Source organism: Musa acuminata, chromosome BXJ1-2, assembly GCF_036884655.1.
Source record: "Musa acuminata AAA Group cultivar baxijiao chromosome BXJ1-2, Cavendish_Baxijiao_AAA, whole genome shotgun sequence".
NCBI lineage: Eukaryota > Viridiplantae > Streptophyta > Magnoliopsida > Zingiberales > Musaceae > Musa > Musa acuminata.
This window is the reverse complement of record NC_088328.1, coordinates 29,225,258-29,241,233: the sequence shown is the minus strand read 5'-3', so window position 1 is coordinate 29,241,233 and position 15,976 is coordinate 29,225,258. Positions and strand designations below refer to the sequence as shown.

General features: G+C 35.9%; 1 protein-coding gene across 1 annotated transcript; it reads left to right on the top strand.

Moving 5' to 3' along the window:
* The first annotated feature begins 5,772 nt into the window (after nt 1-5,772).
* Nucleotides 5,773-15,807, top strand: LOC135608175 (syntaxin-132-like). The gene is made up of 13 exons (XM_065100757.1): nt 5,773-6,005; nt 7,441-7,551; nt 7,641-7,697; nt 10,184-10,232; nt 10,352-10,440; nt 11,070-11,143; nt 11,230-11,272; nt 12,241-12,301; nt 12,416-12,441; nt 12,528-12,605; nt 12,782-12,862; nt 13,824-13,889; nt 15,402-15,807. Exons 1-13 carry the CDS (start codon nt 5,988-5,990, stop codon nt 15,567-15,569), a joined length of 921 nt encoding a protein of 306 aa, XP_064956829.1. The 5' UTR covers nt 5,773-5,987; the 3' UTR covers nt 15,570-15,807.
* Nucleotides 15,808-15,976: the final 169 nt, after the last annotated feature.

Here is a 15,976-nt window from a genome sequence, read left to right as displayed (position 1 = left end):
AATTTTATTTGATATATTTTATATTAAAATATCAAGATAAAGGTGTTTATAGTAATAGACTAAGGGTTTGTAATCTAATCAAATATATTATAGAATGTGTTAACTAGTTTGGCTAGTAAAAACTCATTTATTCATCATAAGATCGTGTGATCAAGATCAACTTTCACCCATCATCTTTTATAAAAAAATATATAGTAAAATCATTTTATTTATTAATATGATATGGAAATATGCTTCACACCCTAAAATAGATAGTGCCTTGAAAGACTCGATGCAACCCAAGTTTTCTTGGTACGAAGTTCAAGTGGAAGAACCAACACCCACCGACCAGTCTTGTGCACCGACTTGTCTATTCATGGTCGGACTCCGACTTGTCTTGTGCACCGACGAGGCATCCATCCTATGTCGAGTCTCTCACTACAATCATCATCTCTTTGTTCTTTCCTCCTCATCTCTTTGTTTCATTCCTAGGTTTACATCTTTGTTTTTATTTTAGATCTATTGTTTTCTGTCGATAGGCGTCTGAATAGGTATTGAATTGATAACATCTTATCATGTCTCCTTATATATGTATACATACATACATATATACATACATACATACATAGATCTTTGCAAAGACTCTCTCACCGGCAACACCGTCACGCTTGACGTCGAAAGCTCTGACACCATCGATAACCTCAAGGCCGAGATCCAAAACGTGGAAGGCATCCCTACCGACCAACAGCGACTCATCTTCTCCGGCAAGCAGCTCGAGGACGGCCGCACTCTCGCCGACTACAGGATCCAGAAGGAGTCCACGCTCTTTCTGGTCCTTCGACTCCGCGGCGGCATGTAGATCTTTGTGAAGATGCTGACGGGGAGAACCATGACGATTGAGGTGGAGAATTCCGACAGAGTTGCCGATTCGAAGGCCAAGATCCACCACAAGGATCATGTTAGCCACCCCGACCATTTCAGACTCGTCTACGGGGTGAAACAGCTCGAGGATGGCAAGACGCTCGCCCTACCCTCCACCTCCTCCTCCTCCTCCGTGGCGGCACGCCGAACCAGTGCAACCGATGACTACGGACTGCGCCTGCTCTAATATTGCATCACTTCTCCCAAATCATGTGTGGGCGCTTTACTTGTTCTACTTCTATACCTGTAGTTTTAGGGTTTCCAGAAGTCTTGGACTATTATGATGATTGACTGCTACCGAATTATATTTAGCTTAATCTTCTTGATTCGAAGTGCTCCTTATCGAGATTAGCGTTGTCTTATTCCACCAGAACTACTTAATTCTGGCATCTTAGTTTGATGCGACTGATGAGAAGAAAAGATAAGAAATCAAGAACAAGATACTTCAACAAAGCATTTGCAGCCATGCATACTTACATTAGAATTCAACTATATTTCTTTTGGAGATTTGTTTGCTTACATTAGAAAGAGCTTGAAGGTTAGCAGAGTGGCGCACAGATTGCCATGCATGGCTTGAATGCTTCGGATGAATGCACAGATATCATCGTTAGCAGAGTGGAGAGGGAAAATGATTGGTCAAAAAGATTAGAGAACACCAATCATATCACTGTCAGTGCCGTAAATTGAATCGCGAGGAAGCATTGCACGGATAAAATAATAGAAAGTAATGGAAAATTCAAATGGCGAAGGGCCCTCGTTCCAACGTGGGGAGGTGGACAAAGCAAAGTAGGCAAAAGTCGGAGAGATCTCTCTCGGAGGACGATGGGACAACCCCATGTAGAGAGAGAACGATGTTTGGGAACAATCATTCGCGGTTGATGCCTCAATAATCTAAAGCTACACACAATCGCAAGTTTTTGAGTTTGCGTTTAGATTTGATGCGCGTAAAGGGTCTTCAATCCTCTAAGGTATGTCGTGGGAAGTAAGTACATAGGTCAGTAGTACATAACCCAAGAGATGCCACCAAGATCTAAGCAGCAACTTTAGCCAAAGGGAAAAGGCCTCTACCACAGTTTTTACTGAGCTTAAGACCACCGTGACGGATGCGCAGGATGTTGAGTTGTAGTAGGTTCGATTATTACGATCTGTATTAGGGGAAGCATGAGTGGACATCTTGAGGACACATTGCTGGAACGAGCAGCTACATGATTAGACGTCGGAATCATGAAGGCCAAAAGACTAAGCTAAAAGGCATTCCATAGAAGAAGATGAGTACTGGAAATTCTCATAGGATGTGGCATATATGACATGCGGCATCAACTGCGAAGCTTAATCTATCATGCATCGTTACAGTGGTGGAAGAAGCCATGCAGCCTTTTTCACCAACATCATCATGGTCCTCATCATCTCCACCAGCAGCAGCTGCTGCTACGCTTGTTCCCGGCTCTTATGTGAGTGGCAGTGGTTTTCTCAACAACGGTTTACATGCCCGGCTGGGCTGCAAAGCAGATTCTGATGTAAAAGATGTTCATCTTCGTACGTTGACGACCCAAAGTAAGACATCAGGAGACACACAAATAAATGAAGGGGGAGTCGTGGAACTGTGAGTCATGTAGTGCTTTGGGAACACACATGTAGTGTTTGATCATGCTAATTCTGGTCGGTGAATCTTTTCCTTTCCCACTTGCTTTTTTCCTTCCAAGACAGATGATGGACCGACCACCACCTGACTCCTCGTCGGTGGCTTCTTCACCTAAAGACTTTTCCGTATTAAAATCCATAAAAGGTAGGCCTTCTCTTATCCCCCCCACCTTGCCATGCTCCCTCTTCCTCAATTCCCAGGAGAGTTTAGGTGTTCTTTCCTCAGAGATAGCCTGGAAAAGCTTAGCTCCCTCACTCCCATAAAGAGCAAACCAAACAGAAGAAGACAAGATTTTGCCATGATCTCTTCTCTTTTCCTATTATTTTAAGCCTCAAATGACTTGTCCATCATGTGCCTTTGCTTCTTCCACTCCTACTTAAACTAGCTCATCTTCACATGTTTTTGGTCTTGGGAAGAGAGTGGGAGCACATGTAGTAACCCTAGTGGCCCTTGGTGGTTTTGATCGAGAAATCATGAGAGATGTTACGAGAGGAAGAAGAAGGAAGTGGGTGTTTGGAATGAAGTTTGATCCAAGATCCTTCCACAAGCTTTCCCTCTTCATATGTTATGGGGTTTCTTGTTTGGTTTGGATGTGATCTCGGACCAGGCTTCATTCCACACACCTTAATTTCCAGCACCAAGGAAATCATATGAAGAAACCTACAGGTGAGTGGTAATGGTGATGCTCTCTCTCTCTCTCTCTCTCTCTCTCTCTCTCTCTCTCTATGTATGTATGCATATATATATATATATATATACACACGCACACACATGCTCATGAAGAAATGCTTCCCTTTTCTGGTTTGTTTTGCTCTCTTGAATCACACATTCCAGGATATATATACACCGACTGCGACGAATAAATTTAGATCTTTGCAGTGGCTTTCTCTACTTCATTGAGTTCTTTATACGACGACGCTGATAAAGGTGGAGCCGATCAGCTTATATATTAATGGCAGCATGTCTTTTACATATGAAGAAGAAGGAGAAGTGTGTAATGTAAACATGTATATATTTCAAAAGTCAACAATGATTAGGTGCATTACTATATTATTTTGAGTTCTCGATATGCCTTTTAGCATACTCTTCTCTGAACCTAACAGATGATCCCAATATTTACATGAAGAAATATGTTTCACCCAGCAATATTGATGAAGTTAGACAGTGTACTACTTCTGTTCATGATCAAACTGCCAGTTAAAGATGCAGAATTAGTGTCATTGTCATGCTAATTACTGTTCTTGAGTGTCTCCTTCGAACTTTTATAGCACAATTGGTAGTGTATCTCTCAGTGGTAGAGGTAGAGGCTGAAGAAAAATGTCATGTTAAGATCTTATGCTTGCCATGCTCAAGTTATATAAGCATGTTCAAATCATCACCGGCATCATCTTTGATCTGACTTGAGGAAACTTGTTTATTATATGTCTTGAGTATATCTGTCTTTGGTTAATGGATTTATATTCAAGATTATGGCATGATCATCGAACCAGTAAAGTACTCCTAGTCAACCACTAATGCTCCTCGGATTTCATACTGGTGAGACGAACATGAATGAAGTTGTATTTGTTCTGGGAAGCGTTTGAGGAGGAACTGTGAAGTGTTTTGATGCTCTAATACAAGCTATAAGCTTAGAGATTCGGTAGAAGACTCGCTGGAACTAATCTGAAATTGCATAAAACCTTCAAAGGTAGAACAAGGATTATTTGGAAGTATTAAATTTGATTGATTGTATTTATAGAACAGATGAAGTACAGAGAGTCCTGAGATCAGAAATGTTCTTTGAAGTTGAATTAGATTTCTTGGGATGAGAGTGTCCGGAGAATTCCATCAGTGAAAACACCAGGAAGAACACTCCATCTCGATCCAAGAGATGATGCCGTCTCTGCTCCATTTTAGATAGCATACGGGAACTTGTCACTACCGTCAAATTTTCTTGGAGTAGCGGCCAAGAAATAATAATATCGTTGATCTTTTCAATAAAGTTTTTGTCTTTTCTTTCTTGATCTCGCTAATCTTTAATCAGCTTACCTCATTTAATCGAGGCATTTCTATCTTGTGAATATGTTGGTATTCTTTTAGATGGTTTTCTTTCGACATTAAAGGGTTTAAACATATTCTTAAGGGACCAATCCGTCTTTCGATATTCAATTTAGAACATATTCAAAAGAAATAAAAAAAAAACTTAGGGAAGATGATATATTCATTATTTTTTATTAATCAAGATTAGACGCAAGCAATTTGATAAAGAATATATTCGACATGGTATTTGATATGACCAACATATCCCATTTATACATGACGTAAATGCCCAAATAAAAAAAGACTTTTACGATGAAGTATAAAGAGGTAAATAATATGATCATTATTTTCAACCAATCGAGATTCGACATATAAGTGCTATTCGAACATAGTCATGTCGATTATCAAAGATGATAAATAGCTTATTAAATATGTCACATTAACATATTATATAAAAAAATATTCCTTATTATATTAACAATTACAAGAATGATGTTGTGTAAAATGATCTTCTCAATTAATTTTTATTTGAAACTTATTGATTAAATACTTGCAAGTATAAGATGTCTACGTGCATATACTAACTTGATCATCGAAAGTATTTTATCTTGTAAACATTCAATATAATATTTTACGAGAAGCAAGATACTTCATACATGGATCTGGGTCCAAGTGAAACAAAGAACATAAGATACGAATGCTTATCATTCTAATTATTTTTTTCCTCATCCAAGTTTCGAACACTTAATGACCTTCCTCTTCTAACATGATAGTACTAAAAAAAATAAGCTTATTTTTTTAATTTAAGAAAAATAATATTTATTTTGATTTTTAAATTTAATTTAGTATTTAGAGTCCACATGTTGATTTTTTGTTGGAGGTTTCACATTATATATATATATGTATGTATATATATATATATGCCTAGCATTCGGTGTGTTTATCAGATATTTTTATTATATGGGATGAACCAACAATAATATATAAGCGGTAGGATAATAATAACAATAATAATAATATGCAAGCTGGAGTTGGTGATGGCATTATCCCACAGAGCATCGTGAGCTGGGCTCCAGCTTGGAGGCCATGTTCACCGGGCCCCACCGGACCCAATTGGGCCACGCATGTTTGAACTCCGTTAATCCTGACGCTCCCAAGCCATTTGAACCGGCGTTGAGCGAGCCGTTGGCTCCGGCTCAATCCCGTTGGGCTCGGTGGTCTTACTACGGGGGAGGGGTCCCATCCAGCGCCGCGCCCCAAGTCGACTCCGAAAGGGAAAGGCTTTCACCTCGCTCGCCAAACCCGCGTCCGCCTCTTCGGCTCCTCTAGCAGATCCCACCGAACAATCTCCTCTCCTCCTCCAGATCTTGGCCCCTCGCCGCCGATCGAGCTTGTCTCCGCACACCGGTTCCTCGGTTCTGCCAGCATGAATAACCTCCTCTCAGTAATTTTATTCTCTTTTTGTCCGTCTTTTCAGCCTTTTCAGATCTTACAATGTGGTATTGATTGATCTCCGAGGAAAGTTGGGTTTTGTCCTGGTGCTGTTTTGATCATGGAGCAGGGTTTAACGTAGGTATGGGGTTAGGATCGAACTATGACGGCGACAAGGGAGTTGAAGGGCCGAGTCGTTGTAGGATGAGATCGAGATCTATAGATGTATGTAGGATCGAGGTGCTTCTTTAGAGAGAAAATAAGATTTTCTGCTAGGCGTAGCAAGAGCATGTCAACAAGTTTAGTCTAAATTTGTGCCTATATTCTAGGTGTATGGAAGTTTATACCCATGTAAAAAGTTCTGTCCAAATTTAAAAGGAAAAGGGAAAAAGGAAGGTAAAAGGTCTCATGTTGAGCAAAATACATTATTAATGTAAATATATGTGCAGCTCTTGCATCTGATCTATCTTTTATTTTGCTTGATTCGTTTACCCGTAAGTCCTTTTCTACTTTGCTAAAACCGTAAATGTCATTAACATGTCTGAAGGACCTATTTCTCATTAAAATATTTTACGATAATGAAATGGACAGAATATGTCAGTAGTTCTGTGTTTTAGAGAATAGCTGATTCAAATCCTATGATATGATCTCCTGAGGATTTGGACTGGTTTTTCATGGGTAGCAATCAAATGTAGGGAATCTTCTGTCTTAGATACTTTGTTTGTCATGGATTAGGTCAGTGGATTGCAAAAGATTGCAACTCAAATAAAACTACTAGTACTTAAATGGCAGGAAAGTTCCTTTGTCGCCTTCCATTTAGGAGGACTTGATTCGGCCATTGTTACTCAGATACTAATTAATCATACCAGCTGCAGATTGATCAATGGCTTTTGTTTGTTTTCTTGATTATAATTACCTCACATGAAGCATTATAAAAATTCATATTACTCTTCTCTTTCACATATTTGCATAAGACTATAGCTAATAGTTAGCTGTCATCCTAGGAATCACAGATAGTGTTTCTCTTCGAAACAACTGGTGTCATAAAATACTTTTTACCAAATATTTAGATTTGGTCTATAATGTGGAACATGAACAAATGTTTTTAAGTTTATTTCTGTTAATGGTCTAAATATTTGTTAATAAAAATGTCATGCATCTAGTCCTCTTCAAACATAGATATTCTGACTTCATAAATGTTTATGTGCAACAAGTTTGATGACAGCAGCCCACAATTTTGAATGCAACAAGTTTTGCTCAGAGATTACCATGTTAATAAACATCTACAGTTGTGCTTTGTCATATCATCTTTAATTATTGCATTGGAAAGTTAGCTTTTCCTGCAGATATGAAGTTATTTGTCTCCTGCAATCTTTCCCCCCTCTTTCTTTTCCTAAGTGATGCATATAGATATGAACCTATGTTCTCTGTTAAAATGATTTTGATAGGAATCCTTTGAGCTCTCCCGAGGTGAGCCTTCGAGAGACAGAGACATCGAATTAGGACTACAGCAAACAATGAATGTCGCTGAACAAGGATTGGAAAAATTTTTTAAGCAGGTACAAATTGTTATATCCATTAAGTCTTATGATGTTCATAATATCATGGTTGGTCTATTCCTCAAATTGACAGTTGTGTTTTGTGCTAGGTCGAAGAAATCGAGAAACTAATTGAGAAGCTCTCAAAGCTATCAGCAAATCTTCAGGTATGCATCTCAACACAGTTGATTTTTCTCGACTATATATCTCCATCTTGCTCAAGAATCCTCAGCCTGTAGTAACCTTAAAGCTCTATCTGGCTGATCCATAGTGATATTAGCCACTTAAATAGTTTATTCCTTTTTAAGGAACATGTAGAAAGAGGACTTACCTACCTATATGTTGTAATATAATCTTTTGTTTATTGTAACATAAGCTCTCGTTTGTTTTAACTGTTATGGTGATAACCCATACACCACAGGACAATCAAACTAACCCATACACACCATAACATAATGTTATAGTGATAACCCACACAAACCCAATATCTAAAAGTTAATAATAATACTTTGAAGATCCATACAAAATATAAAATCTGATCTAGAGATTCTACATGATCAAATTAGAAAAAAAAATACTTGACTCTGTTGAGTGCATGAATTTACACCTGAAAGCTCCTAGCTTCTTGTTGGTTGTGGCAGGCATGGTATGATAAATAGTCATGCTAACATAGGCTTTTCACAGAAAGGGAATAGAAGGCAAAATAAATGCAAATTAAGAAATAAGGGAATAGGAAGAGAAAAGAAAGTTTTTGGCAACCCTCCCCTTTGAAGTAGTGGCAGGCCTCTAGCAACCTTCTAAATCGATGAAGACCACCATCAAACTCTTCACAACATCGCAAATATCCTGTGGCACATTTATTATCGAAGAAACCGGAGCATTATATTTGGTTCTTTATTATTAAGTCCTAAGTAAAACTTTTGGTTTCTGGCATGCAAATATTGGAATATCTGTTGCCTGTGGTAAGTCCCTCTATGTTTGTGAATCTACTGCTGTCACCACTTGCTATCCTAGTTTCATAAGATAGGTATGTAGGAAACATTCTGTTTTCATCTAGTGTTGACTACATATAGAGCCTACGAATTGATACCAAGATTCACTTTAGTGCATATAGCCATCAAATTCATCATTGTAGCATTATATGGCTAGTACTGCAGTTGCTGGCTTAGTATGGTGTGTATATATTTATATATGTGGTCATCACTTCCATCTACTTCTAGATTTCTAGCATAATATAAAACCACAACAGCAATCACTCGGTTTTCCATGTCATGTTGATATATATGTTGGGAGGGCTAACATATAAACAAACAGAAAAGGAAAGAACTAAACTTATATACAACAAAAAATATTTGAGGGACTATGTAGGTATATGTATGCATGTTTAGCATTTCAAAAAGAAAACTAGGTGTTTAGATTGTTTCATAATACACTTTTCTTAGAGAAATCACTCAGAATTGCCGCATTCTGGAGCCACCTCAGCGACAAATATAAATTCATATACATATATATCCATATTCAGTCAACAAGTATGCTTAAATATTAATAAGAAACTGGCACAGAGCATTGGCTTCTTTTCTTCTTTTTTGACCATAAGCTGTATTTGATGGTTCCTGGTTGTTTTTTGGTGGTGATATTCCTACCGCCCATCCTTAGTTCTATTAGTATCATTTTATACTTGATTATCACTATCAACTTAATTATGTTTCATCAAGCTTCTGATTGTTGGTGTCATTTTAAATTTCAACCTATCAAAGATGTAATAACCAATTCAAGATTACTATTTTTGACTTAGTTTAAATTTATCCATAAAAACAAAACTTTCTGTGGTTTTCTTGTGGCTTGTCTCCTTTGATGAAGTTCATTGCTATATTTTTCTGAACTCGCTAATGGATGAAGGATGGAGTGTGCACTAGGAAACATAGTGATACTATTATAGCTAAGGGGAAGAATAAGTGTGTAATTGAGGATCAGCAGAGTGAGTGGAAGAGGGAAAGATGTTGATACTTTTTATTGACTTTAAGTATTGCGATCATAATAATCTTCATTTAAACCCCTTGAAGACTCAATATTCCTGGGAATTGAAGGACTCTCATGTATATAGAGTGAGTGGAAGAGGGAAAGATGTTGATACTTTTTATTGACTTTAAGTATTGCGATTATAATAATCTTCATTTAAACCCCTTGAAGACTCAATATTCCTGGGAATTGAAGGACTATCATGTATATGATGTTAAAAGGAACCACATTAGATTTTGTTCATCCAATTTCATCAATCCTTTTTTTAAAATTTTAGTAGGTTGCATAACTATCTAAATGATCAAGTACTTAATTGTCTTTAACAAAACTTGTTGCAAATGTTTTGTAAAATATGAATGTTCCATATTTCAGAGGCTCCAGTCTGCACTCTAGTAATTTTCATTATCAATTCTGTAAAATGTTTCCAGGAGGGAAAGGTGCAGTCTTATTTACTTAATTGTTGCACCTTGATAACTTAATTGGTGGTTGTCTTCATAAAACCTGAGCTGCTATGGATTCCTTTTCCATTTTAAATTTTGCAGTACAAGTTATGGATTTAAGGCCTAGTGACATATCTGCTTAAATCAATCACTACTTGTATCTCCTTTCATTAGCTTGTCATCTGCCCTTGCAGGCTGCAAATGAGAAATCCAAATCTGTTACGAAGGCATCTGATATGAAAGGTAATTAATTTTTCATTCATTGACTGTTGGAGACCTATATCTGGAATATGAATGCCTCTGTTATTAAATCTTTTGATATATTTAACAATCATTGCATCTAAGCATATCATTGGTTGCAGCAATCAAGCAGCACATGCAAAAAGAGATTGATGAAGTGGGAAAAATTGCACGTTTAGCAAAGTCAAATCTTGAAGAACTGGACCGAGATGTACTGCTACTTTGTATTCCTGATGCTCAAATTGATTAATTAATAAATCAGTTACAGACAACTTTCTTATAGCATTGAAGGATACTGATGATGTTGAGCATCTATTTTCCAGCTCAGTAATAGATGCTTCTATCGTTCAAAAATCCTGGAAAGCCTACCAAGCACATCTTTCTATTTTAAAGTTATTTTCTTTCTTTTATTCTTTTTTATTGGCTTTATATCACTTTTTTCCTTCATTTACTTTCATATATTCTGATCACAATTGTTAGGCAACAATTATGGTTCTTTTGCTAGTCCAATGTGTTATTCTTTGCAATTTCTTTTATGATTCAATTGTACTGGTGAAGATTTGGATATTTGGAAATGTATTTTTTCTAAGACAAAAATTCTTCTCTTCTGATAAGTCATTAAACTGTCTTTGGTTTATGCTCTTATGTACAATTTTCTGTTAGAAAAGTAAGTATTTTAAGTTAAATTATATATTTTGCAGCGAAGCAGTAGAATAAAAAATTTTGAATCCCCCCTTCTTTTCTGAAAGTATCAATTTTTTTGCATAAAATTTTGGGATTTTTTTAAATCTTCCCTTCCGTAACAAAAGGACTGACTGTATCTTGTTACATATTGCATAGAACCTTGCGAGTAGACAGAAGCCAGGATGTGGGAAGGGTTCAAGTGTAGATCGTTCCAGGACTGCAACCACAGTGTAACTCACATCCTGAATTTTTAATCTTTTATGAGGGATACTTTTAAGAGAGAGTGTCTCATGTGCTTCAAACAATGTGACTGCAGAGCACTGAAAAAGAAGTTGAAAGAACGCATGTCTGAATTTCAGGTTAGTTTTTAATTCCATCTTCGTCATATAATATTCTGCTTGTTTAATGCAAGTTTTGTACACTCTTATGATCAATATATAACTGAAGCAAAAAGATTGATGATTTATATAGGAAGAATGTTTATATATCAATATTCTTCCTACATCATTCTTATATGTTAAGACTTTTTCTGAGTGTTTTTATATTTCTTGTTTATTAAGACTTTTTCTGAGTTTTTTAAGTTCTAAATTGCAAAATAGTATAATGAGATCTACCTATTTTCCTCTCTCGGAACTTGAGATTTTCGTGGTACTATATAAAAATGGAAGTAGAAATCCAAAAATAAAGAGCACAAGCAATCAAATTTCATTATATAGTTGATTTGTCCAGTTTTTGTTGGAACTGGTTATGTAATCATTTCTGGAGTTTGGATTGCATATAAGCTGATATAGTGGAAGGATTTTATGATTGTCGAAAAGTAGGATTTTTTTGTGATCCCGTTAAGCATGATTTTTTGTCAGGGACGTTGGTAGTTCAGTACCATTACAAGCCAAATATTATGATATTACATTTGATCCTGAACCTGTATGGGTAGACACTGAATCAATTACTGTTTAGCCGTGTACTGAATACATGTAAATCTTGAGTATTATCTTTCCATGTGTCACAAACTAAGCCATGTTGGTGAGACATATTTTAGGCTTAGTGCCATTGATGTCGGTCCATATCTGAACTCACTGTGCCATATTCAAAATCCATGTCATCAAATTAAAAGAAGCATAGGAAATTTCATCCCACTAAAACCTCAGTGTGTGATCTTCTCATCATCAGGTCTGTCCCTTTTGGTTGCTTAGCTGAAGTGATTTATCTTTTAATTCGTCATGTTTATATATTATATAAAACTGAAGAAATATTTTTTAATTTGTCATTTTTATCATCATATACTCTTTTATCAAATTCTTGCATCTCACTTGCTTTTCCCATGCAGACTTTAAGGGAAACAATCCATCAAGAGTACCGGGAGGTTGTGGAAAGAAGGATTTTTACAGGTCAATTATAGTCATCTTAAAAAAAAACATGTCATGAAGTGTTTGGAATTGTCTTCTTTTTCCCTTCATGATGCAGTAATAATTTTGCTTACCTTGTTATTATTGGTTCTTCAGTTACTGGTAATCGAGCTGATGAAGAGGTAAGGATCATATTTAGTAATTACCCATTTGTTTTTGCACCGCATAATTTTTGAATAAAGACTCTTTTCACTGTTTTGTTTGGCAGACAATTGATCGTTTAATAGAGACAGGAAATAGTGAGCAAATATTCCAGAAAGCAATTCAAGAGCAAGGACGAGGCCAGGTTTCTCCTTATTCCATTTTTTGGAGTTGATGTCTATGGTCCTTAACCAGCAGCGAGTTTTTTTTTTTTTGTAATTACGTATGTGCTTAATGAACCAATGACTTCACTGTTTCCATTGGTTATTATTCTATGTATCTAATTCTATGCTGAACAAATTCCTTCACTGCCTATTGCAGGTGATGGACACACTTGCTGAAATCCAGGAGCGGCATAATACTGTAAAGGATCTGGAGAGGAAGCTGCTTGAACTGCAACAGGTAGGTTTACCTTTTGAATTTTATCAAAGCAAGTATGTTTATTCATAACTATTTGTGGCTTGAACATATAGTTTTTATTTATTCTGAAATATTGAGCAAGCATAATATTTATGAGATGTTGAATCTTTGTGATGTCATTCTAATTCATTTTAACTAGGCTACTCTCTTGTTCAGATGACTTTTGTATAGCTGCTTTGATGATTTTGAAGTCTTTAATCGATTTTTGTCTGATCAGCAGATTATAAGACCACCTTGCAAATCCTAGACTGTCTGGAAGGTCTATTTTGTTATCTTGTTTATGTCTGATTTTATAGAGTGAATTATATGATGCACAGATGCAGATAGAGAGAGCATGCCAAAGGCATAACATAAATGAAGCACCAATTTGGGTCATATATTCTTTGCAGTTTGTTGTATGAAAGTTTAAAACTATATTTAATCCTTCCTGAACTTTCTTTATGTTTGTTAAAGTACCTGTTCAACTGTCCTTGACATTCTAACACAGTTAAGTCTTTCTATTTTGTACCTTTATGGCTATCTTTTTAACTCTAAGCATATTAAATGTGCTTATTCTAACCCATCTTCTCTAAACTTAATTGTTGAGAAATATGGCTTGTTCTTGTTCAGCTCTTATTGGTCCAGTGTGAATATCAGGTCTGCAATTTCTGTAAAGTAAATGTTAGGCGAGTATTGTCATTTGACTTTGCTTTGTACATTCAGGTGCATTATTGAGCCTCATAAGATTATACTAAGACTTGCCTCAAATAAAATAGATTATACCAAGATATATTTGATTTGCATACAGAAGCAGTATGATTGCATCATTGATCTGTGATTAGAGCAGAAGAAGATTATGAATAGAGAATTTGGCTTTGATATCTTTAGCTTTTTCCTGAAAAGCAAACTACATGAAGTTTTTAACACTGACATGGATATATTTTGCATTTGTATTGTTGTGCAGATTTTTCTTGATATGGCAGTGTTGGTTGATGCTCAAGGGGAAATGCTCGATAATATTGAATCCCAGGTATGCATTAACTGTGAAATTTTGCTTTATTTTTTACTAGGTTTTCTATTACTTTCATCCTTGAAAATTAAATTGTCATGACATGTTAGTCATGCATAAATTAACATGTTAGTCATGTTGGGACTCTGCGGTGCTCATGGATTATGTAATTTAATCATTGAAAAAAAATGTAATCTCGCACTATTCACACATAATGAGCAAACACATTTTCATTCAATCAACCATGTTTTTGGATTAACTTTTCTCTCTTTAAATGGACCCCCTGATACAAAAAAGGGAAAAACATATTTAAAGTAATTGTATTCCATCATTTAAGGCCAATTAATCATCCCTCTGTTGTTTTGAGAGAATATTTGCTTCATTTTTGTTTTGAGAACATCCATACGAACAAGATGTTAAGATTGGATTACTTTTCTACCAAGTATCTTTAATCAAGATATCTCTCCAATTTTCTTTTGTTTTGAGTTAGTTTTCATTTCCTCTTCTTGGATTTGGTTGGTGGAATATAGTTATGTGAGATGACATCTTATTTGCATTTATTAAAATATCCTAAAATACTAAAATTTTATAAAGACAAATTAAACAAAATAACTTCTGCCTCACTTGACAATCTGATTTATGAACAATTTAAGTTTGAATGTATACAATAATTTAGTAATTCATTCCTACACGATGATACCGAACAAAATATTGGTACTGTATATGTGTGTGTGTGTGTGTGTTGTGGAAAAAGCCTTTGAATACAATAAGAAATCAGATGGACCAGCCCTATATCTATACTTTAAGGTGATGACCCCTGCTTCCTTGGTTGACACCTTTTCACTAAAAAAAAGAAAGAAAATGGAAGAATTTAGAGAAAGGCATGCGAGATTTATTTTAGGACTAATGTTTGTAACATTCTCCCATCCATGATTTCTTAATCTATCCAACAACTCTTCCTTCTACCACATCATAATCTCCCTAGATGGAGGACTTATCAAAAAGTTCATACCAACATTTATTAAATCAACAGAAATTTTAAGACATTCTATGTTACTATACTACCCCTTAAATGTAAATAAATTAAATAAAAAATTGGCTGCAACATTCTTAAGGTTTTGTTTGAGGTTGTAAGTGGGTCCTTAAAAGTTTCCTACTCCCTTAAGCTATCATATGGTATTTGGCATATGACATTTGACAAACTGTTGGACAATGTATTATTATTGGTACTTTAAAATGTTTGTCCAATAAGGTTTGGAGATAAACAACAGCTTAAAAGAGCAATAGGGAAATCTTAGGAAGTAAATTGTATCCACTTGAGACCTTGGGTATGTGAATGTATCTATGCTAAAACTGGTCACAAAAGGTTTTTATTTTTGAGATGGCATTATCAAGCTCGACGTAATTATGATATGTTTTGGTTTATATAGGAATTTAAATATACGATGACTCAGTATCAAACAATCACCATTGTCTTTAGTTGTTAATTGCAACATGAAATAATAATCATTTTAGATATGTTTCTTTATATAGGTTTCAAGTGCTGTGGACCATGTTCAATCTGGGACGGTTGCTCTCCAGAAAGCAAAGAAGCTGCAGAAGAACTCGCGCAAGTGGATGTGCATAGCCATAATCATTCTCCTCCTAATTGTTGTTATCATCGTCGTCGCGGTAATTAAACCATGGAGCAAGGGCACATAAGACAAGCCAGATGTTAATTACAGTGATGTGCAAATTCCATCTCTCATGTTCAGTATATAGGTGTATTCTTTCTGAAAACACTAGATCTGTAACCGGTTCTTTACGTCTTTCTGATTTCTGTAAGGTTTCTGGTTATCTGATATTAGCAAGTGTGATGTTGTCATGGTGATTGAACGAGGCCTGCAGTTTCAATATTTGTGTTACAATTGAACCTGGAAATTTATATTCATCTTTTGTATCCTCTCTCTCTCTCTCGCTCTCTTTCTCAATTGAGAATCGATTGTCTTGTCTAGTTGAGCTAATGAGTTACAGGCAGTATTGGCATCTTGGTTCAAATTCTTGGCTTTCTGTCTTTTTACCTAAAGTGAAATAAGGAGGCAAAAATATTAAATTTTGAACCACAAACC